Source organism: Bufo gargarizans, chromosome 3, assembly GCF_014858855.1.
Source record: "Bufo gargarizans isolate SCDJY-AF-19 chromosome 3, ASM1485885v1, whole genome shotgun sequence".
In the NCBI taxonomy this organism is placed as follows: domain Eukaryota; kingdom Metazoa; phylum Chordata; class Amphibia; order Anura; family Bufonidae; genus Bufo; species Bufo gargarizans.
Genome location: NC_058082.1, coordinates 420,354,503 through 420,380,202, shown reverse-complemented (window position 1 = coordinate 420,380,202; position 25,700 = coordinate 420,354,503). Strand labels below are relative to the sequence as shown.

General features: G+C 43.3%; 1 protein-coding gene across 1 annotated transcript in view; it reads left to right on the top strand.

The window, feature by feature from the left end:
- The window catches only part of PIK3C2B (phosphatidylinositol-4-phosphate 3-kinase catalytic subunit type 2 beta), a 141,401-nt gene that overhangs the window by 55,789 nt on the left and 59,912 nt on the right, over nt 1-25,700 (top strand). Inside the window, exons 7-14 of the mRNA XM_044288410.1 lie at nt 212-291; nt 536-599; nt 1,697-1,843; nt 2,036-2,069; nt 8,555-8,750; nt 14,460-14,582; nt 22,877-23,044; nt 25,239-25,347. Coding sequence (XP_044144345.1) covers nt 212-291; nt 536-599; nt 1,697-1,843; nt 2,036-2,069; nt 8,555-8,750; nt 14,460-14,582; nt 22,877-23,044; nt 25,239-25,347 — 921 coding nt within the window. The remainder of the gene's footprint in view (nt 1-211; nt 292-535; nt 600-1,696; nt 1,844-2,035; nt 2,070-8,554; nt 8,751-14,459; nt 14,583-22,876; nt 23,045-25,238; nt 25,348-25,700) is intronic.

Here is a 25,700-nt window from a genome sequence, read left to right as displayed (position 1 = left end):
ACGTTCCGGTCCGGAACTGAAGACATCCTGATGCATCCTGAACGGATTTCTCTCCATTCAGAATGCATTAGGATAAAACTGATCAGGATTCTTCCGGCATAGAGCCCCGACGACGGAACTCTATGCCGGAACAGAACAACGCAAGTGTGAAAGAGCCCTAAGTTGGATGGAGTACAATGTATATACTGTAATAATGATTTTCTTCTTCCAGGCCAGTGACATTCAGAGCCCATCTACTCTTAATCTTCATATCCACCTTCAGGAGAGACCTGCTAAACAGACCATCACCAGGTAGAAGATGAGGATCCAGACATATAAAACATTAAAGGCACTGACATAGTAAAACCAGACTGACAATAATATATTGAAATATAATTAAATTTCTGGTTTATTGTATCTGGCACATACAAATCAGTGGTGAATATTGTGTTTAACGTTAACAGTTTGGATTATCATTTCCTTCGCTTTGAGAAGTTCCATGTTTCCATAACCGGATATGTCTATGGGATGCAGCTAATATGTTTCTCCTTCTCAGACAGGCCCTGTCTCTGCTCTTTGACAAATTCCAAAATGAGGTGGATGAATTTGTAGCATCAGATGTAAGTCCCTCTTCATTTGTGGTTCACACATGATTTTACAACAAACGCACGTTCTTCATAATTAAGATACATTTTAGAGCTATTTGGAGACAAGTCGCATACTCAGGCCTTCATAAATCTGATATATGTTTGTATGTTCAATGCAGATATTTGGGACACAAGTAATTGGTAAGCTAGATCATCACTTGCGCTGGCCATGCACAGTACATGTTTGTCAGCCAAACCCACCAGTTTTGGTGGGACTAGCCAGCCAATGGTTATTTAATGTGTATGGTCAGCCTTAGGTCCTGGGAGCTGGTTAAGGCCACTATCCTATCCATAGAGAAATGATGCCGGCATTACAGTGGTGGGAAAGATGGCGTTGGTGATGGTCCCAGCAACCTCTTCTAACATATTTAGTGTCAGAAAAATCTAGAATTTAAATATCACTTCAAAGTGGTTGGCCAATTTGTTAAGATGTTTTACAGTATCCCCTAATCCTATTGTTGATGTAGCGTACATCAGACGGCCCCATGGTGCCCATTTGTGGCCCATATTTCTCCAGTGCTGTGTCCTTAAGGCATAAGGTGGCGGCCTGACATAGAAACTTGATTAAAACAATTATTGTTCCCTTGAATTCTGGCTTCATAACCTTTTCTGTTCACCCATGTCACCACAGGGACGGCACAGAAAGTGGTGACATGGCTGAATCTCATCACTGCCGCCATCTTGCACCCTATGGATGCAGCACTGGAGGATTATGGCGGTTACACAGGCTACAAATAGGGATTGGGGCATTCTGCTGTGCGGCGGTATAAATTGTGATGTGACTGTAGATTAGGGACTATTGCAAAACGTTTTTACAAGTTGACCAACACCTTTAACATTGCACTCTACCTGCTCCTACAGACGTTGAGTTATATTCACCACAGTAATATCTTACACCATAAAAATTTGTAATTCCCCCTAGCAATATCAAATTATTAAAATTGTATGTAGAAATGTTGTAATGTCTGGCTCCCCCAGCCACTGACACTGCTAACATGCCAATTCTTCAGTTCTGTAACCTCTGCCGTCGTAGTTTCCATGTCTCAGTTTCTCTCTTTTCTGCTTTGAAGGCTGATTTCCATTTACGAGCTGAAAGAGTGGTACAGTCGGTGAAAGCTATCTGCAATGCTTTAGCAGCTGTGGAGACCCTGGAAATTAGCAGTGCCCTCAACCAGCTGCCCCCATGCCCATCCAGGGTCCAGATAAAATCCAATAAGGTACAGAACACTAGATCTGAAACAATACACACAGGCAGGGAACTGTTGCTTCATCTACTGTCTGTATTTGGTTTACATTTCACATCTTGGTTTCACCATTGATGAGGGTTATTAGTGAGTATTTAGCTTTTCCTCAAACATACTTTGCTTACACAAGGTTATTTTTATATTTATTAATTTTTCTTTTTGCAGGATCCAAGCTATCTGACCAAAAGAGAGAACAGAGGTAATATGTCTATTGTATGGTTTTAGTCTCAGACAGGCAGAACTGTAGCCTATCTCTTTATCTGTCATCTTATAGTAATAAATGTCCTCCTTAGGACACTCTATTTTGACCTTAACAATGGGTCAATTTCTTTAACCTTCTGAGAGCCATCATTTTATTTTTCTGTCAATATTGGTGTACAGGGGCTTGTTTTTTTTTTGTGAGTTGTAGTTTTTAATAGAACCATTTTGAGGTAGGGTTGGGCAATATCAAAAATATTCCCACGATAACGATATTAAGAAATGTATCGCGATAACAATATATATCACGATAAATACCCATTTAGAAGAAAAAAACACCTGGGGCCATAAGGAGACGTTATACTGTATGGGGGCAGCCACAAGGAGATGTTATACTGTATGGGGGCAGCCACAAGGAAACGTTATTTTGTATAATGTCTCCTTGTGGCTGCCCCATACAGTATAACGTCTCCTTGTGGCTGCCCCATACAGTATAACGTCTCCTTGTGGCTGCCCCATACAGTATAACATCTCCTTGTGGCTGCCCCATACAGTATAACAACATCTCCTTGTGGCTGCCCCATACAGTATAACATATTGTATGGGGCAGCCACAAGGAGACTTGTATACAAGGGTACAACTGCAGCCCTCATCCAAAAGGGCTTACGTGGGTGCACGTCCCAGGATAATTTCTTCCACCCTAGAAATCTGTACAAGTCCTCAATATTGAATTTTGAGAAAGCACACCAGATGATCTTCAAAAGATTGGCATTTTTTATTGATTTTTCACCATCAGTGGTACATGTTATAGCAACGTTTCGGGCCCAATTTTGGTGCCCCTAATCAAGCTGTGTAGTACACGAATCAGGAATCATGGAGTGCATGCATACTGTATGGGGCAGCCACAGGGAGACGTTATACTGTATGGGGGCAGCTACAAGGAGACGTTATACTGTATGGGGGCAGCTACAAGGAGACGTTATACTCTATGGGGGCCACAAGGAGACGTTATGCTGTATGGGGGCCACAAGGAGACATTATATACTGTATGGGCAGGCAGCAGGGCACAAGGAGACATTATATACTGTATGGGCAGGCAGCAGGGCACAAGGAGACATATACTGTATGGGCAGGCAGCGGGGCACAAGGAGACATTATATACTGTATGGGCAGACAGCAGGGCACAAGGAGATATTATATACTGTATGGGCAGGCAGTGGGGCACAAGGAGACATAAACTGTATGGGAAGGCAGCGGGGCACAAGGAGACATTAAATACTGTATGGCCAGGCAGCGGGAGACATTATACTGTCTGGACTTAGGAACTATACTGTAAGGGGGCCACAAGGTGACATTATACTGTATGGGACAACAATTTGTAACCCCTCCGCCATCAGTATAATAATGTCTTGCAGCCCCCATACGGTAATGTCTTCTTGTTGCTCCTGTATAGGGGCAACAGGGAGACATTATAGTTTATCAAGTGCCATCACCATGTGCAGTGCAGCTTGCAGGTAGGGCCAGGGCCGCAGAAGACCTAGTCAGTACTTTATTTCTGACACCTGGGCCGTTAGGGTCTCTCACTTCTCTTACCCCACCTTGGCTTGGACACGGACTGCTGACTGACTTTGCGCGCCTCGCTCGTATTCGGCCAGTGGGCGGAAACATGAATATAGTAGCGAGGAGGAGCCGGGGGCGTCCACTGCAGGAAGTAATATGTAAGGTACGCATATGCACAATGCAGGGGCGAGCTGACACAGATTTAGGAGCGGTCAGCACGCATATGACCGCTCCTATGACGTCACCAAATACAGCGGTTATTTGGAAACAGCGATATTGCTATATCGCTGTTTCTTAATACTGCAGTATATTGTTGACACTGGTTTGCCGCTCAACCCTATTTTGAGGTGCATATAATGTATTAAAAAAAAAACTTTCTAAATTTTTGGGGGATGGGGGATTAAATAAATCAGCAATTATTTTTTTTTTTTTCTGCGTTCACCAGAACAATGCTAGAAATGTTTATAGTTTTTTGCCATGTTACTACTGCTGCACAATAAAAAACACTTTTATAAAACATAATTGTTTTTGTGGCCATATTCTGAGCATCTTCATCGGCGCTGTGTGAGGGCTTGTTTTGTAGGAGGACTTGATGTTTTCATTGATACCGTTTGGGGTTTCATTTTTTTGTTTTCGTTCTGTTTTTGGGTGGCAGGGTGAATAAAATAAAAAACAGTAATTCTGGCATTTATTTAGTTTTCATGGCATTCACTGTGTGAGTTAAGTAACGTCATCATTTTATAGTTTGGATTGTTAAGGACAAGGCTATACGTGTACTTTTTCTGATGAGGTAACAGAAAGAGTCCCTTTCTTCTGTCTAACCAGTTAGATGTTGTGGTTTCTATTCTAGGAATGATTCCCAGAGTGGAAAGGGGTTGAGTCTGGTTAAGGGCTCATGCACATGAACATATTTTTTTTCCACATTCAGTCCGCATTCACTTCAGTGGGGCTGCAAAGGATGCGTCCGCGTCCGAATGTCCGTTCCGTTGGACCCGCAAAAAAGATAGAACATGTCCTATTCTTGTCCGTTTTTACAGACAAGGATAGGACTGTTGCATAGAGGCCCTGGCAAAATGCAGAACGTATATGGTTGGTATCCGTGTTTTGCGGACCGCAAAAATACCAGCGGTCGTGTGCATTGAGTCCTAAGAACAATATTATAAAGGAGTTGCTTCCAAATGAAGAATTACAATTCTCACTTTAAAGGCCCTGTCCACAAACACTGGTAGTAACCAGTGAGCCTCATCGACTTGTAAGGTGGCCCATTAGGTTCCACTGAGGTATCTGTAATTTTGACAGAAAATTCTTCTTTCTATCACAAACTATGTAATTTGCAGTTGGCCTATCGGAGCCTCTGACACCGATAAGAACACAGATGCAGGTTCTACTGCAGATCTATTTTATTAGAGGAACCAAATTTTTTAGCTCAAAGAGGTTCTCCAGGAATGATTTAAAGTGGCCACCAGTAACCTGTCCTAGAATGTGAGCAGCACTATACTTGTGGAGCTGTCTAGGGGGCAGGGCGTCATTACACACGGCACTGCTCTACAATAGATGGTAATGATGTGATGCTGCCTATGATTTGTCATCATGACTGAGCAGCCTGACAATATGCAAGTGCAGGCATATCATAAAGAAGTCTTGTACTTCCCGTATTTCTGTAAATATTGGTCTCCTGTCACAGAGAGCAAAGTTTTAGGATCGTTTATTGAGTATAAGAGATTTAGAATGATAGTAATGAGATTATGAGTGGAAAATAAACATAAGTAAAGGATGTACATATGGCGACCCCCAGCCACAGAGAATGATCCACAAACCTAGTCTTTTTTCCCTGCAAAAATTGGCTCTTAAGACATTTCTCTGGCCACCTGTCAAGTTAATACATTAATACATAATTGACTACAAGGATTATATTGTCTATAATTCTGCTTTTGTCTTTGACTGTTCCAGCTAGCTTATCAGAATGAGGCTTCATCTTGGTGCCTCCTTAACCACTTCCCAACCACCCCACATAAATTAACATCGGTGGTCGGGCATTTAAAAATGGCGTCTCTGCTGTTTTAAACAGCAGGCACCCGAGATTAAGGTATGCGATCGACAATAACGTTGATCGCATACATTTAACGCCTCAATTGCTCCTGAGAGGTTAAAGACTGGGAGAATGCGTTCCTGGCTGTACTTAGTCTCCCCCAATCCTCGCCGTGGTATGTAGTGTGTGGCCGCCTCTGTACTCAGGAGTGGTACAGGGTGGCCGCACATTAGTTCTTTTGGAGAGCCTGCCTGTGGCAAGGATCCACAGGAACAAAGTATAATTCCCATAGACTCCAATGGTAATGCATTGGAGTGTATGAGAAAAGCAATCTAATGATTGCTTTCTATAGTTCCCTAGGAGAACTATTAGAAAGTGTGAAAAAGAAAAGCAAAGTTTTTAATAATATTTAAAAAAAAAGAAAATCAAATCGCTACAAAATTTAAATACATAATTAAAAAAAATTAACATCATGGGTATCACCATGTGCAAAAATGCCCATCCTATTAAAATATAAAACTATTTATCCCATATAGTAAATGGAAACAAAATGGGGGGAAAAAGTCAAAATGGCCAATTTGCTGTTTTTGGGTTGCTTCGCCTCCCACAATTTTTTTTTATAAAAAGTGGTCAAAAAGCCATACACATGCCATAATGGTATCAATGAAAAGTACAGATTGTCCTGTAAAAAATTGAACTTGCACTTCTCAGTACACACAAAAATACTAAAGTTATGGGGGTAAGAATATGGCAATGCAGAGGAAAAATCAGTTTTTTCCAAAGTTTTTTTTTCTTCAGCATTCAAACACAAGAAAAACTATACATATGTGGTATCGTAATCGCACTGATCCGGAGAATAAAAATAGCAGATCGGTTTTACCGCATAGTAGACGATGTAAAAAACAAACAAACATAAAACTATGGCAGAATTGTATTTCTGCTTTTCATAATTCCACCCCATTTGGAATTTTTTTACACCTCCAGTTCTCACATTATATGCAACATTAAATGGTGCCATTAGAAAGTGCAACTTGTCCCACAAAAAACAAGCCCTTAGACAGCTATGTGAATGAAAAAAAATAAAGTTATGTATTTGGGAGGGCTGGGAGTAAAAAATAATGGAAAATCACCCAGTCTTAAAAAAGATTAATGTCAGAATGACAGCGTCAAGGTCATATTAGAAATTCCATCCAAGCACATCTAGATACAAATAATCCTTCTGTAAGTAAGCTAAAGATACGGCACAATATAATAAAATATTGGCAAATAATTATTAACAGAGCTACATATGATTATTTTCCTTGGTGCATGCTTGGCTGAGAGACACCTCTGGCAGGGGTTTATTATCTCCCTTTCTGATTGGGCATGCTGAAGGCCAGACTGCCTGACTCTTGTTTCTGTTGACTTCTACGATCGGGATAGTGTCGGGGCACATTAGGTAGTTGGTCAGTTCTGCCAAAATCTTCTTCTTTGACATCCCCATTTTACCTTTAGTCCAAAAACCTTATCTTTTGATCTGATACTTCTTTAGCCAGCATGTTCTCTTGATCCGTAATTAAATTTATATAAATGAGGCCAATAAAGTTCAGAGACATTGTAAAATGTTATTATTGGGCAATAATCTGACTATTATCCTGCAGTTCTCCATTCTTCTTTGAGGAATGACTGGCAGAAATTTAGCTTTTTAATACTTAATTATTTGATGAAGAAATACCTATAAACCATAATTATTAGTAAAAAGAAATGTTTTTCGGAGACAGTACATCTAGTATATACTTATCTTGCGCATCACAAACTGGTTTTACATAACTGAAGTTTATTGCTATGTCATTGAAAGTTTAATGTGCCGTATAAAATTTCATTGCATGCTCCAACTTTAATATATTTAAAAAACTGCATAATACTGGTATTATGACTGTATTCACTAACCTCACAATTAGTAGAGTTGCTTCCCTTTCTTTAAGCCCAAGGTTACCGCCTGTACCTACTGGGAATACCACTTTAAAGGGGTTGTCCAGGTATTTGATGTTGATAGCCTGTTCTCGGGATCGACAATCAATAATATTAGATCGACCTGGGTCCGAAACCCTGCACCCCTACTGATCAGTTGTTACCTTGTAGCTCTGGTGTTTATTTGAATAGGACCCATGCATGTGACCTTTCTGTCCGATGTATAGTTGTTTCAGCATTGGTAACGCCTAAACGGCTAGTTTTACACAAGTGGCACAGCTCTCCGGCAGGCTGTTCTGGCAGAGAACAGACTGCTGGAGTTCTAAAGATCCAGCATAGCCATAAATTGCTGCCTGCCCGCTGGATCCCATTAACTATAATCAGATCCGGCAGCCCCCCAGTAAATATGACGGCCACAGCGGCTTCTGTCTGACTGGTTCCCGGCATTCTCTGCAGGAACAGCCTGCCGCAGAGCTGTGCCACACTTGTGAGAGTAGCCTATGTCTAATTCCTATCAGAAATTTTAAGTTTCATTTTTGATGCCAGAAATCTGGAGTGAAGGAATGATAAATCAGTGTCACAGTGTATAGAGTGCGGAAGTTTGAAATTAGCACCTCCCACCTTACCGTAGTGCAATGATTTTCTACTCGCATTCTGACCACAGCCAGTGGTATAGAGGAGTCATTAACATTTTTTTTTGAAAATCACTCCATCCAAACCCTTATTTATTTATTTATTTATTTATTGTAATTTACAGTTATCAAATTTTACCATGTGAACCTAGATTCAGTTTTTTCAGTTCTTCAGGACTACAAGAGGTGCATCTGGTGTATTTCTTGCATTGGCAAATGATTTTGGCTGTTGGAGTGCACCAACCAACATGGTGAAAAAAGTAATTATTTTGACTTTAATCTTATGTGAATCATGTACAATTCACTCTTTTACAGAAAAAGTTGTGGAGAGCCTTACAGCAGCCATCTTGGATTTAGTTCATCTGTACTGTAGCACGTTCAATGCTGATTTCCAGACGGTGCTACATGCTGAACGCAAGCTAAGCATGACCCAAGACTCATCACTCCTTACAAGCCCGCTAGCCTTTACAGTGTATGCAGCACACCGGATCCCCATTTCATGGGCTACCAGGTGAGATACAGGCAACTGTTAAAACTTTGGTCTTATTTTCCAGGTTATAGGACATTTTTAGCACCAGATGCTCCATAGAATCACATGGGTGTCTATGAATGAGCTAGATATCAAATGTCTTGTCACAGGACTCCATGTGTATTGTTTCAAAGAGAATTTCATATGTGTAGGTCAAAAGTATCTGGTTTATGGGCATTTTTAGATGTGGTGAGATACTACTGCTCTTTGGTGTAACTATGGGGTGGGGAAAAGATTGTTTACACCTGAGCCCTGGTGTTTGTAGGGGCCAAAAGCCCCTTTGTCACATAGAAAAGTAGATAATGGGGGGCTAGTACGTAGCTACACCTCGGTACAACTAGTAGCCGTAGATAGATATTTTTTTTTTCCCTAACCACAATCTTAATTTCATCTTCATGTAGATGGCAGCACAGTGGCTCAGTGGTTAACACTGGGGTTCTAGGTTCCTCAACATCTGCATGGAGTTTGTATGTTCTCCCCATGTTTTCTTGGGTTTCCTCAGGCTCCTCTGGTTTCCTCCCACACTTTAAGTTCCCTATCAGTATGTCTTTAGATTGTGAGCTCCACTGGGGACAGAGAGTGACGATAATGTCTGTAAAGCAGTGTGGAAAAAGTCAATGCCATATAAAGCCTCATTCACACGTCAGTGTTTTGGTCAGTGATTTCCATCAGTGATTGTGAGCCAAAGCCAGGACATAAGACACAGGACACAGACATAAGGTATAAGTGAAAGATCTGCACCTGTTCTGTGTTTAGAGCCGCACCTGTTTTTTGCTCAAAATCACTGACCGAACACTGATGTGTGAATGAGGCTTAAATGAGTAAAATAAAAATAGTGTATATAAAGCATTTTTTCCCATGCAAAAGAAGGATGAAATGCGATTGAGCTGCCTGCATAGTACATAAGGGACTGACATTGTAAATGCAAACCCTTTAATGCATCATTTGACTTTGAGACACTGACCGCAGGGGGCTGATGAAGACAGTAGTTGTTGCCAGTCCCTCCCCTCATGCTCGGCCTTTCTGTCTCCTGATCATGAGTGCCATGGGATGAATAGGGAGCAGTTCATTCAGCCGCTCCCCTCTGCTCGCAGCTGTGCTGGAATTCTCTGCTCTTGTCCCATAGCTTCCTCATTCTCCCAGCCTCTCCCTCCCTCCCCCTGCTCAGTGCACTGACAGATGGTCAGTTCCAGGATTTGCTCTGCTTGTCCTAGGCTGCAACATCAGGGAGTTTGGGAGGGAGGGGGTCCCCTTTGTTTAAAGGTGCCTTTCATTCTTTCTGTTATGCTATGGGAAGAGGTGGAGATTAGAGGAGGTGTAGAAATGGGGAGAGCGTGACCTTTGGTATTTTTCTCTACACCCTCACCCCTCCCTTAATAAATCTGTTACAACTTGCCTTGTGAATCTCTTTGGAAAGGGTGGGGATGGAGGCTTGCAGCTGGGCACTGGCTCCACTTGTTCATGTACCATAGATCACGTGCCCCCTCATCTCTAATCTGTTTATATGTATTCCTATGCTTTCCTCCCCCACACAGTCACAGCGTCTTAGAGGCTCTTACACGCTAGAATGTCCAGCTTAAAGATAAATTAAGACTGAAATACAGTCTACATAATGTAACAATGAAGACCACAACATTTAATAGTTTACATTGGGTAATTTCACACGAGCGTATTCAGCGCGGTCAGCCATGGAGGGTGTAGACAAGAATCATGCTGCTGGGTTTATATTGTGCCACACCTGGGCCCTGCTGCCTAAGAGAGTCCAAAATCCCTCACCCCTTAAGAGGGCACCAGTATTGCAAAGGCACATGGTAGGTGCTTTGAGTTACCCCACTGGGTTATACGATTTATCAACACCCTTCAAATGGCTTTTAGAATAATGGTTATAAAGACCCCTTTAGAGCACAGTTGGCCAAACCTGCTGATTTTGGTGGGACCAGTGGTCCATGTTATGTATATAGGTGCCTTCCAGCTGTCTGTTGACAGGTCACATCGGAGAAAGAAGAATTAAGCATGCTGTATTTCAATGGCCAATTCTCTTGTTTCCAGATGAGATAAGCCACCACCAAAGGTATCTGGCAGTGCCTTATTCTTCCTGCCTATTCAGAAGACATGCATGCTTGGAGAGCATGTATTTGTATGGAGAAGTCAGGAAGAGTAGCTGTCACTATTGAATCTGTATGGGCACACATGGTCTCTATAATGAGTACTATTTCATTGCTAACGGTGGATTTACATGAACCAATAATCATCCAGATTATCTGGAACCGACCATTACTGTGACTAGGGCTGCAGTAAACGAATATTTTTGTAATCGAGTATTCTATCGATTATATTTCTCGATTCATCGAGTAATCTAATAAGAAAAAGCTACTTAAAATAACGTACGTAATTAGGTATGTATAAAGTTATTGGTTTGAAGGCATGCCTAATGCCAAGGTGCTTCCATTAACCCCTCCAAACCAATAACTTTATACATGCCCATTGGGTTTGGAGGGGTTAATGGAAGCACCTTGGCATTAGGCATGTATAAAGTTATTGGTCTGAAGAGGTTAATGAAAGCATCGGAGGTGCCTTCATTAACCCCTCTCTAAACCAATAACTTTATACATGCCAAGGTGGTGCTTGCAGCCTCCATTAACCACTCTCTCTCCATCTGCCTCCCCCCAGCCTCTGATCTGCTTGCCCCCGCCTCTGATCTGGCTCCCCCCCCCCAGCCTCTGATCTGGCCCCCCCAGCCTCTGATCTGGCCCCCCCCAGCCTCTGATCTGGCCCCCCCCAGCCTCTGATCTGGCCCCCCCCCAGCCTCTGATCTGGCCCCCCCCAGCCTCTGATCTGGCCCCCCCCAGCCTCTGATCTGGCCCCCCCCAGCCTCTGATCTGGCCCCCCCAGCCTCTGATCTGGCTCCCCCCAGCCTCTGATCTGGCTCCCCCCCAGCCTCTGATCTGGCTCCCCCCCCCAGCCTCTGATCTGCCTCCCCCCCAGCCTCTGATCTGCCTCCCCCCCAGCCTCTGATCTGCCTCCCCCCCAGCCTCTGATCTCCCTCCCCCCCTCCCCCCAGCTTCTGATCTGCCTCCCCCCAGCCTCTGATCTGCCTCCCCCCCTCCCCCCAGCTTCTGATCTGCCTCCCCCCTCCCCCCAGCCTCTGATCTGCCTCCCCTCCCTCCCCCCAGCCTCTGATCTGCCTCCCCCAGCCTCTGATATGCCCCCTCTGGTAACGCAACCCCCCCCCCCTCCCTCCCCCCCTCCCCAGTATTAATCATTGGTGGCAGTGGCCACAGGGTCCCCCTCCTCCCCCCCATCATTGGTGGCAGTGTCAGTTCCGATCGGAGCCCCAGCAGTGTAATGCTGGGGCTCCGATCGGTTACCATGGGAGCCAGGACGCTGCTTAAGTCCTGGCTGCCATGGTATGTTAGTAGTGAGCAGAGAGCAGCGCATTATACTCACGTGCGCTGTGGCCGCCGGTCGCTCCTTCTCATAGGTCTGTGCGGCGCATTGCTAATGCTGTAAGCATTAGCAATCCGCCGCACAGACAGAAGAAGGTGCGACCGGCGGCCACAGCGCACGTGAGTATAATGCGCTGCTCTCTGCTCACTACTAACATACCATGGCAGCCAGGACTTAAGCAGCGTCCTGGCTCCCATGGTAACCGATCGGAGCCCCAGCATTACACTGCTGGGGCTCCGATCGGAACAGACACTGCCACCAATGATGGGGGGGAGGAGGGGGACCCTGTGGGATATGGCCGGCACATTCATTGGTGGTGCAGTGGCCACAGTCCCTCCCCTCCCCTCTTCCCCTCCTCCTCCTACTTGGTCTTCAGCGGCAGCCGCGCACAGTGGGGAGGGAGAGACTCCCTCCTCCTCCTCCCTCCGCTGTGCCGGCCGCTCAGTCCTGCCTCTCTGGCTCCGGAGGACACGGAAGCGGTGAGTGAGACGCTTAATTTCACTCCCGCTCCGTGATCACGTGATCTGAACGATTCCTCGATGCAGGGAAACTGCATCGATGAATTTTTTGACTCGATTTAATCGAGTTATTCGAATAATCGTTTCAGCCCTAACTTTGACTGCTCATTCCCGATAATCTGGCCATCTAAATGTGCCGCCGATCACACGATGAACGTACAAACCGCTCATTCATCTGGTGATCCTGTTGTTCCTGCAGGCACATCAATCATCATTTCCGGGCAGAAGATCCTGCTCTCTAAACAGCGATCTGCTGCCCAGAAACAATGATTCTGCTTGGGGACGAGGGATCACAATAGTGATCGGTCGTCCTCATACTGTGAAGGAGATCCCTGCATGCAAATGCAGCAGTCTCCTTCACTGAACAAGCAGCCGACTGTCGGGATGGAATCGTTCGTTCCCAACAATCGGCCGATCCATCGGCCCGTCTAAACCTGCATTAAAGGGAACCTGTCATCAACTTTATGCTAACCTCACTGAGGGCAGCATAAAATAGTGACAGAAATGCTGATGTCAGCGGTGTGCCATTCATGAGCTAAAAGTACATGGTTGCTGAGAACCAGCATCATAATCATTACAGCCCAGACCTTGAGAAGAGTCCAACCTACCTGAGAAGAGTCCTGGTTATACATCATCTCCTGCTCTCTCACCATCTGCTGATGATTGGCAGATCTCTCCTAGATAGAAAGGGAGAAAACTAGGTAGGAGACTGTCAGTCATCAGCAGGTGGCAGGAGAGCAGGAATTCATGAATAACCAGGACTCTTCTCCGGTGGCCGTGACTCTTTTCCTGGCCCAGTCTGCAATGATTGTCATGTTGGTTCTTGGCAACCACTTAATTTTAACTTATAAATGACAGACCACTGAAATCAACTCGCCTGTCTCTACTTTATGCTGCGTTAGTATAGGCAGCACAAAGTTGATGACAGGTTCCCTTAAGTGTCAGTTTACCATGTGCAGCGTGTAAAGAAGGTGGAACAGATTGTCACGTCATCTCCTAATAAATGCATATTGATATTTTGCCCAAATTGATATCAGTATTACTTCAAGTTTTAAGGAGGGTTCTAACCCCAAAATCCACAAGCTACGGTACAATCTATGTGAATGTGCAAGAAGGAAACCATATTCACAGATAGCAGAAGGAAGGATGGACAGATTTGAGGGTAATTTCCGCAGCATGGCCTGTTGTGCCTTTGATTCTTCTGGAATTACAATTCACGTAGCAGATATCCCATGTGGATATTATTACATTTTAGACAGTGTAGACATAACTGCAAGGCCAGTTGTTTCATGTCATACAGTTTTTCTTTGTCTTCCACTGGATCAACAGGCATAAACGAAGATTCCTTGGAACCATGATCATTGTGGCTAGCTTTATGTGTGCATTATAGCTGGCTTTATGTGCAGTATCCACATTGTACCATTTTATTGTTCAGGACAAGTACAGTTGTTTAATTTTAAGCACAAATGACAGCAAGAGACATAAAGATCCAAAAGCTAATTAAGAAAACTATGGTGCCCAAGATGTTTACATAGTAATGTTTGTGCCTAGATGAATATGTCATTTCACAGACCAAATTGTTAGAATTTGCACAATAGAGAAAATATGGCTTGTGTATTAAGACTGTGTATTCTGTTCTATAATTTTACAGTATTAAATTAAGTTTGGCAAATTGGGCAATAGGACCACCAATGCCTAAAGTTTGTATGTTATTGTCTCCATACAGTTTTGAAGATTTCTACGTATCCTGTTCTCTGAGTCATGGAGGCAAGGAGCTGTGCAGTCCCCTACAAACTCGCAGGATTCATATGTACAAGTACCTGTTTCATCTCATCGTTTGGGACCAAATGTAAGCCCTAATAATCTGAATATATTTCTTAAGAGAGGCCACAGTGGTGTTTGGTCGCCTTAGTTTTTAAATTGATTGTTCAATGGCTGCATGAATTTGACGGAAAACAGTTGTTTCATCCAGAAAGCTGTGTGGCATTTGGCCGTGCATCACAACCTTGTCTGTGCCACCCCACCACTACATTCACATGACTGTATCCAAATCGCGGATCCACAAAGTACGGATGTGGTCCGTGTGCTTTCCGCACTTTTTGCCAGACCCATTGTAACAATGCCTATTCTTGTTTTGCAAAACAATGTCAGTGTCAGTGCCTGTGCCTAAACATCAGGGCCAAATGGTGTGAACATCGGTAGCAGTGTGATGGTGTGCTTGCTGTCTCCTGAGTGTAATGTAGGCTGAGGAGTTACACTACTAGGTATACTATGCATTCTGAAAGTCTTCAGACACCTTCCCTTTTTTTTTTACATTTTGTTATCTTGCGGCCTTGTGCTAAAAAACAAAAAAACACAAAAATTATATTTTTTTTATATTGATGATCCATCCTCAAGATGAGTCATCAATATCAGATCGGCAGGGGTGCTACAACTCCTCCTCCCCTATTCACTTCGGTAAGAAGGCTCTTCCTGTTCAAGTGAATAGGACGGAGCCATCCTAGTCGGCCCCCGCACCGTTCTGATATTGATGACCTATCCTGAGGATAGGTCATCAATATAAAAAAGCGAACAACCCATTTAAGATCCTTTGCTATGACACTTGAAATCTTGATCATCTTTGAGATGATTGTACACCGTGGTTGGAGTCCACCTATTGTAAATTCACTTAATTGGAAATGATCTGGAAAGACAAACCCCTGTCTTTATAAGGTCTCACAGTTGACAATGTGTATCAGAGCAAAAACCATGCCATGAGGGGTAAAGAACTGACTGTAGAGCTCACATACATGATTGTGTGGAGGCACAGATCTGAAGAAGGGTACAATAAATGTCTGCTGCACTTAAAGATCCCAAGAGCACAATGGTCTTCATTATTCTTAAATGGAAGACGTTTACAACAACCAGGACTCTTCCTAGATCTGGATGCCCTAACAAACTAAGTAATTGAGGTGGGGGGGGGGGGGGAGAAGGATCTTGGTAAGAAAGGGGATAAAGATCCCAATAGTCACTCTGGCTGAGCTCCAAAGATCCTGTGTCTAGATGGGAGAAACTTCCAGAAGGTCAACCATCACTGCAGTATTCCATCAATCTGAGCTGTATGGCAGAGAGGTCAGAAAGAAGTCTCTCCTCAGTAAAAGACAAATGAAAGTCCACCTAGAGTATGCAAAAAAAAGATGTAACTTTTTTACCTCAATTGTAAGCGTGCTGTTGGATGAAACCAGGCACTGTTCGTCACATGCCCAATATCATCCCTATAATGAAGCATGGTGGTGGTAGCATCATCATGTGGGGTGTTTTTCAGTGGCTGGGATAGAGACTGGTCAGGGTTAAGGGAAAGCTGAATAGAGCAAAGTGCAGAAATATTCTTAATGAAAACCTGATCTGGACCTCCGACTGGTCTGAAGGTTCACCTTCAAACAAGACAGTGACCTTAAGCACACAGCCAAGACAACACAGGAGAAGCTTAGGGATAAATCTGTAAATGTCCATGCGTGGCACAGCCAGAGCCCTAATTTGAACCCAATCAAACATTTTCTGGAGAAACCTGAAAATGGCTGTCTATCGACAGTCTTCATCCAACCTGGCAGAGCTTGAGATGATCTGTAGAGAAGAATGGCAGACAATCCCCAAATCCAGGTGTGCAGACCTTCTGGCATCATACCCAAGAAGACTGTAGACTGTGATCACTGCCAAAGATGCTTCAACTAAGTCATGACTAAAGGGTCTGAATACTTGAGTCAATGCAGTATTTTAGCTTTTCCTTTTCAATAAATTAGAAAAGATTTGGAACATTTTGTTTTCATTTTGTCATTATGGGGTGTACAGTGCAGAATGATGGGGGAAAAACCCTGAATTTTATTTTTATTTTAGCACATGGGTGCAACATAAAATATATAAAAAAAAAGGGAAAGAGCAGACTTTCTGAATGCATTGTACTGTGTCCCATCTTCTTTAACCCCAAAAGCAGAGGACTATTCTTGTCACCTACCAGATTAACAGGATTTCTGGACTATGTGCTATTGGTACTTGTTTTCCTAAGTGCAATCATAAAGCAGATTGATAGAGCACCTTATTATATACTCTATTATTCTCTTGTTTGAGAACCTGATTACTTTGTGTACTTTCTGGAAATAACCACGCTAACATAATACATGACCTGACTTGTTGGGCCTTATTGAACTATCACACTTGTGCTCATAGTAGGACACTCGGAGGGTTTTGTCCTTTAGAAGTTCCTGGGCTGCACCTTTGTTTTCTGCAGTCCACAGGGTCTTACATCTCAGCTGTGCTCCCAAAATAGCCTGCAGGAATTGACTCTGTCCATGCCCTGTTCCCTCCCTGCGAGGAGCAACAGCAAGCATGTGGAAAACCAGATAAAATTAGAAAGTGCCTGATGGCTTCTAGCAAGACGGACAAAGAAGACAAGGGGACAGGAAAAGACGGAGAAAAGAGATTAAAAGCAGAGTTGGACTAGATACAGCAGAGAAGAAAGGTGGAGGTAGAAGTCCCATGAGATATGAAAACTGTTGAGATCTGGATTAGTTATGTCCTGTGACAAGAGAATACAGCACAGCTTGTATCGCAGTCTGAAGTTCTGAATGGCAGATGAAAGCCTTTATATTGCACATAGTGCAGTATGTTCATCAGTCTGAAACTTTTATGAGCTGGACCTCCTGTAACCTTGGGATTGATTTAAAGGGATCAGAAGATATGGGAGTTCCCTGTGGTTCCCACAGCTTTTGTATCTGATTTCCAACAACATTAACCTTATTGGGCCTGGCACTGGGAGGGCAGTCAGCAGTAAGGTAATGTGCAGTAATTGAGTGTCTGCATCAAATTGGGAAATCATAGGTGAACACCCGTTAGTGTAAAAAACTGAAGTTCTTGGGAAAATACGAGTGTAATAGAGGACAGCATGAGTACCTGTGATTTATGATTTCTCTGAGAACGTGTTGCTCATCCTGTATTTAATTATTGTTTGGTGTCTAGCCATTTGTTGTGGTATTCCACTCTTGATAAGGACTGGGTACACTGTCCTACTTAGTTCCTTTACTTGTCCCATTGTGACATCCACTTATGCTATGCCATGTGTTTGAACAGTATAAAGGCATACACTATACATTAAATGAATGCCCAGATGCGTATAGTTTAGCATTTGCAGTTACAGCATGTGTTGATTAGATTATTATATTTTTTTATGTATTTTGGTAAGACGCCTTGAAAATACGGTAATCTTTTTTCAATGTTGGTTATGAAATTATTTATTTTGCAGAAAATAGGGCTCTACTTGGTTAGTCTTTTACCCTACATAGCTGTTGAGATCAAGTCATAGGGTTTCAATATTGGAAAAAAACGCTTCCATTTTGTCCCCATCCATTGTCGATGGGGACGAAACGTAACTGAACAGAACAAAATGCTCCAAAATGCATTCTGTTCCATTCTCGTACCAGAGAGCAAACCACAGCATGCTGCTGTTTGCTTTCCGTCCTGGGATGCGGAGCAAAATGGATCCGTCATAGACCACAATGCAAGTCAATGGGGACTGATGCATTTTCTCTGACACAATAGAAAACGGATCCGTCCTCCATTGACTTTCAATGGAGTTCATGACGGCTCTGTCTTGGCTATGTTACAGATAATACAACTGGATCCATTAATAACTAATGCAGACGGTTGTATTATCAGTTATGGAAGCGTTTTAGCTGATCCATGACGGATTCAGTAAAAAACTCTAGTGTGAAAGTAGCCTAAGGTGGGTTTAGATAACCCTAATATTTGGGCTGATTATTGGGAACGAATGTTCCTACAAATGTTCATTCCCGATGATCTGCCTTTTTAAAGGTGCCGCAGATCACCCAATGAACGAGTGAAATGTTAGTTCATCATGTGAAATGATTGGAGTTGTGGGCAGCTCAATCATTGTTCCCAGGCTGCAGATTGTGCTGCCCAGAAGCAATGATTTTGTATGGGGACAAGCGATAGAAGCAGTAATTGCTCATTCTCATACTGTGGAGGTGATCGCTGCAGGTAAATGTAGCACTTCGTCTCCACTTAACAAGCAGCCGACTGCCAGGAAGGAATGTTTCCTACTCGACAATCGGCTTCTCCTCGCCCTGAGCAGATAATCGTTCAAGCGATTGACGACACAAGTGACCTACCGACACAACGCCGGTGATAACAAGCGTTCACATGCAGGGAGTATCGTGCACAAATTCATTCATATTCAGTTGTATACTCTTGCTCAGACAGGTCTAGTCAACCTTCCTATTGGCGAAAGATCACACGATTGCACCTTTACATTGCCATTATGATAATTTACTTGTTTGCATCAGCGATTTCACAAGCATTTTTAGTAAAATCGTTCAGTTGCTGCATACATTCACATTACACGATTATCGTCTGCCATGAATTGCTGGCATTCGAATCGTAACGATCTACTAATCTAAAACAGCCTTAAGAGGTTGATGTTGATTTTTCACCGTCTACAGCAGGCACCCTCAAACTGCGGCCCTCCAGCTGTTGCAAAACTACAACTCCCAGCATGCCCGAACAGCCTACAGGTATCATCCTACAGCAGGGCATTGTGGGAGTTGTAGTTTTGCAACAGCTGGAGGGCCGCAGTTTGAGGATGCCTGGTCTACAGTGACACAGGTGTGTAAAGGATGAAACTTTTATCTTCCATTAAACATGCCCTGGCCATACTAACATATATCTAATATGGTTGTATTACCTATTCTGCCCTGTTTGCTCACTTTACAAGTTATGTGACCTGGTTTGTTGTCTTGCTGACATCACATCGATGGGTTACATGTTCCCCCCTTCCCCAAACTGCACTGCCTGCGACATGATATCAGCACTGAGTGGCAGAGTCAGGGAGGGGCTGCCTCTATATGTGCACGTCCGTCTACCGTGTCCACAGTCCTTCACCACCTTTCCCGCCTCAATTGATGCCCCTTCACTGCCTTCTCCGCCTCATCCTTGACTTGTCGCACTGTGTATTAGAGCTCTGTCTGATGCCACTCGTCTGAGGTATGTGTCTCTCTCAGGTGTCTCTATGTCCATAGGGCACATAGACAGCCGATTGTAATGGTGACGCAGAGAGTCGTCTGCTCCCCGCTTTACCATTCACCTAAGAAGCCGGTGCTCCCCAGCAGCACGAGGTACTGCCTCACATATCGCGCTGTTGCTGTGTGGCAGGAGGATCGCACAGCTGATTGCCAGCCGGCACCGCTCCTTCTATACAGCCCAGCAGTGCGATGTGTGACAGGACATCGGGCTGGTGCTGGGGAGTGCCAGCTGCTTAGGTGAATGGTGAAGCGGGGAGCGGACGACTATCTGCGTCATCATTACAATCGTCTGTCTTTGCGTCCTGTGGACAGACCAGTGGCATCAGAGCGCTAATACACAGTGGCAACAAGTCAAGGATGAAGCGGGAGGTGGAGAAGGCAGTGGAGGCGGGAAAGGCGGTGCAGGACTGTGGACACAGTGGAGGGGCATGCACATATAAAGAGGCAGCCCCTCCCTGACTCTGCCTCTCAGTGCTGACATCATGTCAAAGGGCAGTGCAATTCGGGAGGGGGGGGGGGGCATGTGACATGAGCAAGACAACAAACCAGGTCATGTGACTGGTTTGTAAAGTGGGCAAACAGGGCAGAATAGGTAATACAACCATATTAGACATATGTTAGTATGGCCAGGGCATGTTTAATGGAAGATAAGTTTAATCCTGGAAAACCCCTTTAAGCATTAAGAAACCATGATTGCTTATCTAGCTACTAACCTAATCACTGCAGATCTTCTGCTTCCATCCTTCGAGTATGTCTTTGACTGTTTCTGGCAATCGAGATAATAGCAGACATACATCAAAGAGGGGACAGTTAAACCTTTAATATGTGGGGTCTTTCTGTGCTTAAGGGCTCTGTCTGCCAGTACGTCACCTTTTTAAATGTCTTGTCCAGGAGAGCTGATGATGTGTCAGGTACTACTGTAGAAAAAGCTGGCCATAGACAGATATTACACTTTCTTTGACCGGTCCTGACAATTGTGATGGGATTTGGAGGCAATGCCTGATGGACACCCATTGTGATAAGCAGTCACAAGGTGTCTTGCAGCCGCCTATATTCTTTTCTGTACCGGGACTGTCTGTGGCCAACATAAAACCCTTGTGTATGGCGTTCACAGTTGTAGAAGTTGTCTTTGGTTTGATACGTTGGAGCTGTCTAATTAGAGGTGATTGTAGCCGATCCTCTCCCCGAAAAATCCCAATTTTTAAAATGCAGAGCTTTCTTTTGGGAAACGGCTCTGAATAGGCCGCATACTTGGGACGATGCTTACACAGGCAGCCTTTCATTTGTTTTTAGGTCAAATGCTTTCACAATCCTTTCATTTGATGCCTTTACTTGTACTGAATACTTGTAGATGTAAAGATACTTGCCTCATAGGACAATGTGATATGTGTTGAAAAGACAGTATTAGTCATTTACGCCTGGTAGACTAGTTATGTTTTTATGGTCCCTTTACATGGACCAAAATCATGCCAATTATCGGGGATGAGTTTTTTTTTCAAAAAATTCATTCCCGATGGACAATAATTGGCCTGTGTAATGGTCCTTTTACGCAGACCAATGTTTCAGGCAATGTCACATCTGCTTGCACATGAGATAGTGTGTGGCTGTGGTTTCTCTATTCGTGCATTTATAAAGCTGCGTAATGATTTGCTAGAAACGTGATTACCCTTACATTATGGCTTCCATGTGTTTGTTTCCTTCCTGGCCTCAATGAAGTCCACATGCTACATCAGAGCTACAAATTGATTGTGTGCAGAGAAGTGAAACATTTGTTTAGATTTATGTGCGAAATCTGAAGTCCCCAAAAGTGCGGGTATCTTCAGAATGGTAAAAATGTGAACTTTCTCTACAGGAATGTAGGAAATTTTATTTATTTTATTATGTTTTAGGCAGGGTTTACACGGCGACCATGGCCATGACAAGCTTTGCGCAGCCAAAGTTAGCTGTGTAACAGTGCAGCCTCTCAAGTGATTATATATATATATATATATATATATATATATATTAGCAGTCTATGCTTTATATACTGTTTATGTATATTGTAGGAGTATATGCTTTATATACTGTTTATGTATATCGTAGGAATATATGCTTCGTATAATGCATATGTATTTTGTAGTAATACATGCTTTGCATATTTTTATGTATATTTTAGCAGTGTATGCTTTTGTATGCTCATTATGTATATTGTAATAGTATATGCTTTATATGCTTTTGATGCATATTGCAACAGTATATAGTTTGTATACTCTTTATGTATATTTTAGGGCTCTTTCACACCTGTGTTCTTTTCTTCTGGCATAGAGTTCCGTCGTCGGGGCTCTATGCCGGAAGAATCCTGATCAGGATTATCCCCATGCATTCTGAATGGAGAGAAATCCGTTCAGGATGCATCAGGATGTCTTCAGTTCAGGACCGGGACGTTTTTTGGCTGGAGAAAATACCGCAGCATGCTGCGCTTTTTGCTCCGGCCAAAAATCCTGAAGACTTGCCGCAAGGCCGGATCCAAAATTAATGCCCATTGAAAGGCATTGATCCGGATCCGGCCTTAAGCTAAACGTCGTTTCGGCGCATTGCCAGATCCGAAGTTTAGCTTTTTCTGAATGGTTACCATGGCTGCCGGGACGCTAAAATCCTGGCAGCCATGGTAAAGTGTAGTGGGGAGCGGGGGAGCAGTATACTTACCGTCCGTGCGGCTCCCGGGGTGCTCCAGAATGACGTCAGGGCGCCCCACGCTCATGGATGACGTGATCGCATGGCACGTCATCCATGCACATGGGGCGCTCTGACGTCATTCTGGAGCGCCCCGGGAGCCGCACGGACGGTAAGTATACTGCTCCCCCGCTCCCCACTAATACTATGGCAACCAGGACTTTAATAGCGTCCTGGCTGCCATAGTAACACTGAAAGCATTTTGAAGACGGATCCGGCGTGTAATTCCGGCAAATGGAGTACACGCCGGATCCGGACAACACAAGTGTGAAAGAGGCCTTAGCAGTATATGGTTTGTAAGCTCTTAAAGTATATTGTAGCAGACATCTGTGGTTTACCTTCTTTTTATTCTCCTGTGCAGGATCTGTTTTCCAGTCCAGATAAACCACCTGCCACGAGAGACTCTTTTAACAATTACACTGCATGCGGTGCCTGTCCCCCCTCCTGGGAGCTCCTCTGAAGCTAACAAGCAGAGACGAAACCCTCAGCCACTGGGTTGGGTTACCACTCCCCTGTTCAACTTTAGGCAGTAAGTTCTTAATATAATTCATAATTTACACTCACATTCATCCAAGTTCTTTGATCTGCTTTCCCTAGGACAGTGATGGCGAACCTATGGCACGGGTGCCAGAGGCGGCACTCAGAGCCATCTCTGTGGGCACCCGCACCCTGGAAAAAGTCTATTGTGTACCAATATGCCTTAGAGTTTTCCTGCCATCATCAGCACAGGGCGCACTATGAACGGCACAGGCAGCACACTGAATGTAGGCAGGCTATTATAGCTAAATGATAAAGTACATGGAAGATATACTACATTATACTGTAGTATTCAGGTTACATTGCCGCGTTGGTGATAAATAAGTGGGTTTTAGGTTGCAGTTTGGGCACTCAGTCTCTAAAAGGTTCACCATCACTGCCCTAGGACATGTCCTTAGCTTCACCTAAATGATGAGTAAAAAAATCTATTGATCACATGACTGCTATTGGGAGCCCCAGAGATGAACTTAAATCTATAGGGAACCTGGAAGCAATTTTCAAGCCCACCGCCCATGCCCCACCCACCTTTTGTGAAAGTGGTCACTTGTGTCAAAATTGTGACTTTTGTACACCAGAAACCTGCATACAAAAAGAAAACATTCTCCCTTTTGTGTTCTACACTCCAGTGAAGTGATGGACAAAGCACCATCCCCTTATTTACTTTGAATGCCACAATGGGTTTCCAAACCAGAGAACCCCTTTAACAATACAGTACTAATGAGACTAATAGTAAAGTGATGTTGGACTGACCCACCAGAGAAAATCCATTGGCATTCAAGCATGCCTGGGTCCATGAAGTTCAACAGGGGACAACCCACTTGTGGATCACTTATTATTGGGGTTTATCAGGTTTTGGGGTTATTTCACAATTCATCTAACTCATTTGAATGATAATAGCACAGTTTACTAGTAGTCTGCTTGCATTTGAGGATGGGCCTTTGGAATTATATTTTTGGTTTACAGGGGTTGTCTGACCCTTAATTTTTTTTCCTAACGTTCAGAATGGCATAATACAATTAAAAAAGTGATACTTGCCAATCTCCGGTCTCCCCCTCCCCAAGTCCTCGCTGATGTCTGGTGTCCCTCTCGGCACACAGGAAATTACTGCTCACCCAATCACGGACCACATTGGTGACCCATCTCTGCCAATGATTGGGTGTGGTTATTTCCTGTGCGTTGAGAGGGACCAGAAAACGGACTGGCGGGGAACCCTGGAAAAATCTAAGTGGGAACAGCCCAGGATCTGTAAGGTATCACTGTTTGTTTCTTCTAGTTCTGTTATTCCATTTGAGCCTTTTTTTTCTATTGTCTGGATAACCCTAATTCTGGAAATGAGAGTTACCATGTTGCATACAGTCCATCAGGGATAGCTACAAGATATAAAGAAGCACCTGATCGCCTTCTATAGGCAGCAACAGGATTTTTTCTGCATTGGTTTTGATACTTGTCTCATACTACCGGTAATTTTTTTATTTATTTAATTGTATTAAATTAAATAATATATTTAAATTATTATTTAATTATTTGCACTAAGGTTTAACGATCCTTATAGTTGCTGTTTTGTAAAAAGGGTCAACCAGTGACTACGAATGTCAGATAATTTTTTTTTTTCTTTCAAAGTTTAAAGGGGTTATCCCACGAATAATGAAAATCGGAGATCATATAGTACATGACAACCTGTAACAAAGCTAGAACCAGCCCTGTACCTCACGTAGATTCAAAGATGGCACCATTCTTTGCTCCAATTGCTCTGCTAGATTTATTTCAAGCTGGCAGCTTAGGGGGTATGCACTCGGGGGTTGTGTCCTTTCTACTGCAGCTGGTGGCAGTTGAAGGCTGGAACTGAGCATGTGCTTCCATCTCGATGAAAAGGACAGAGAAATTAGAAAAAGAACAAACAGCAGGTGGCGCTGTACAGATACATTTTATTGAATAGCTCAGCGGCGATACAAATTTTTTAATTACATGCAAATAAAAAAGTGTTCAAATCCAGGTGCTGGTTTGAAAAATGTTGAATGTTTTTCATTGGACTCCCTTTACATTCTTAAATTGTAATAAAGATGGTTAAAGCTCTGTAATGTTTATTCCACTAACACTGACTGCAGCTGTTGTGCTTCCTCGATCTACAGTACGGCAATATTCTATTTTTCTCTAATACACACTTTTTTTCTTTTAATCCCCTTAAGACTTTTAACCTGTGGTCGTCGTTTACTCGGTCTTTGGCCAACTACAAAACATGGTAGCGCTAGTTTCAGTACACCAAATGTGAACCAACCGGACAGCACCATTCTTCAGGTAAAATTGATAAAAATATTATGTGCAACCAAGATATTATTTCTATCCTCATGTATAAGCTGTAAGTCTTGTTTTTGGTGTTCTGAGCTTTTTTCTTTTCTTTTCATAAAATAAGAAAACTATAACAAAGTTCAGAACATCGTAAAGCTTTTGTTAAGACAATTTTGTAAAACATATAACCTGTTTACATAGCTGTGGCCAGAGAGATTGCTTTCTGTATATCTCGGAGTGCCCATAACCTTTCCACACGGACCTCACAATACTTGTATTTGACCACAGTATATTCATTAGTGGAGAACTGAGCTGTTTCAGGAAAGCATCTGGTAATAAAAGTAATTATAGAGGAAGAAATA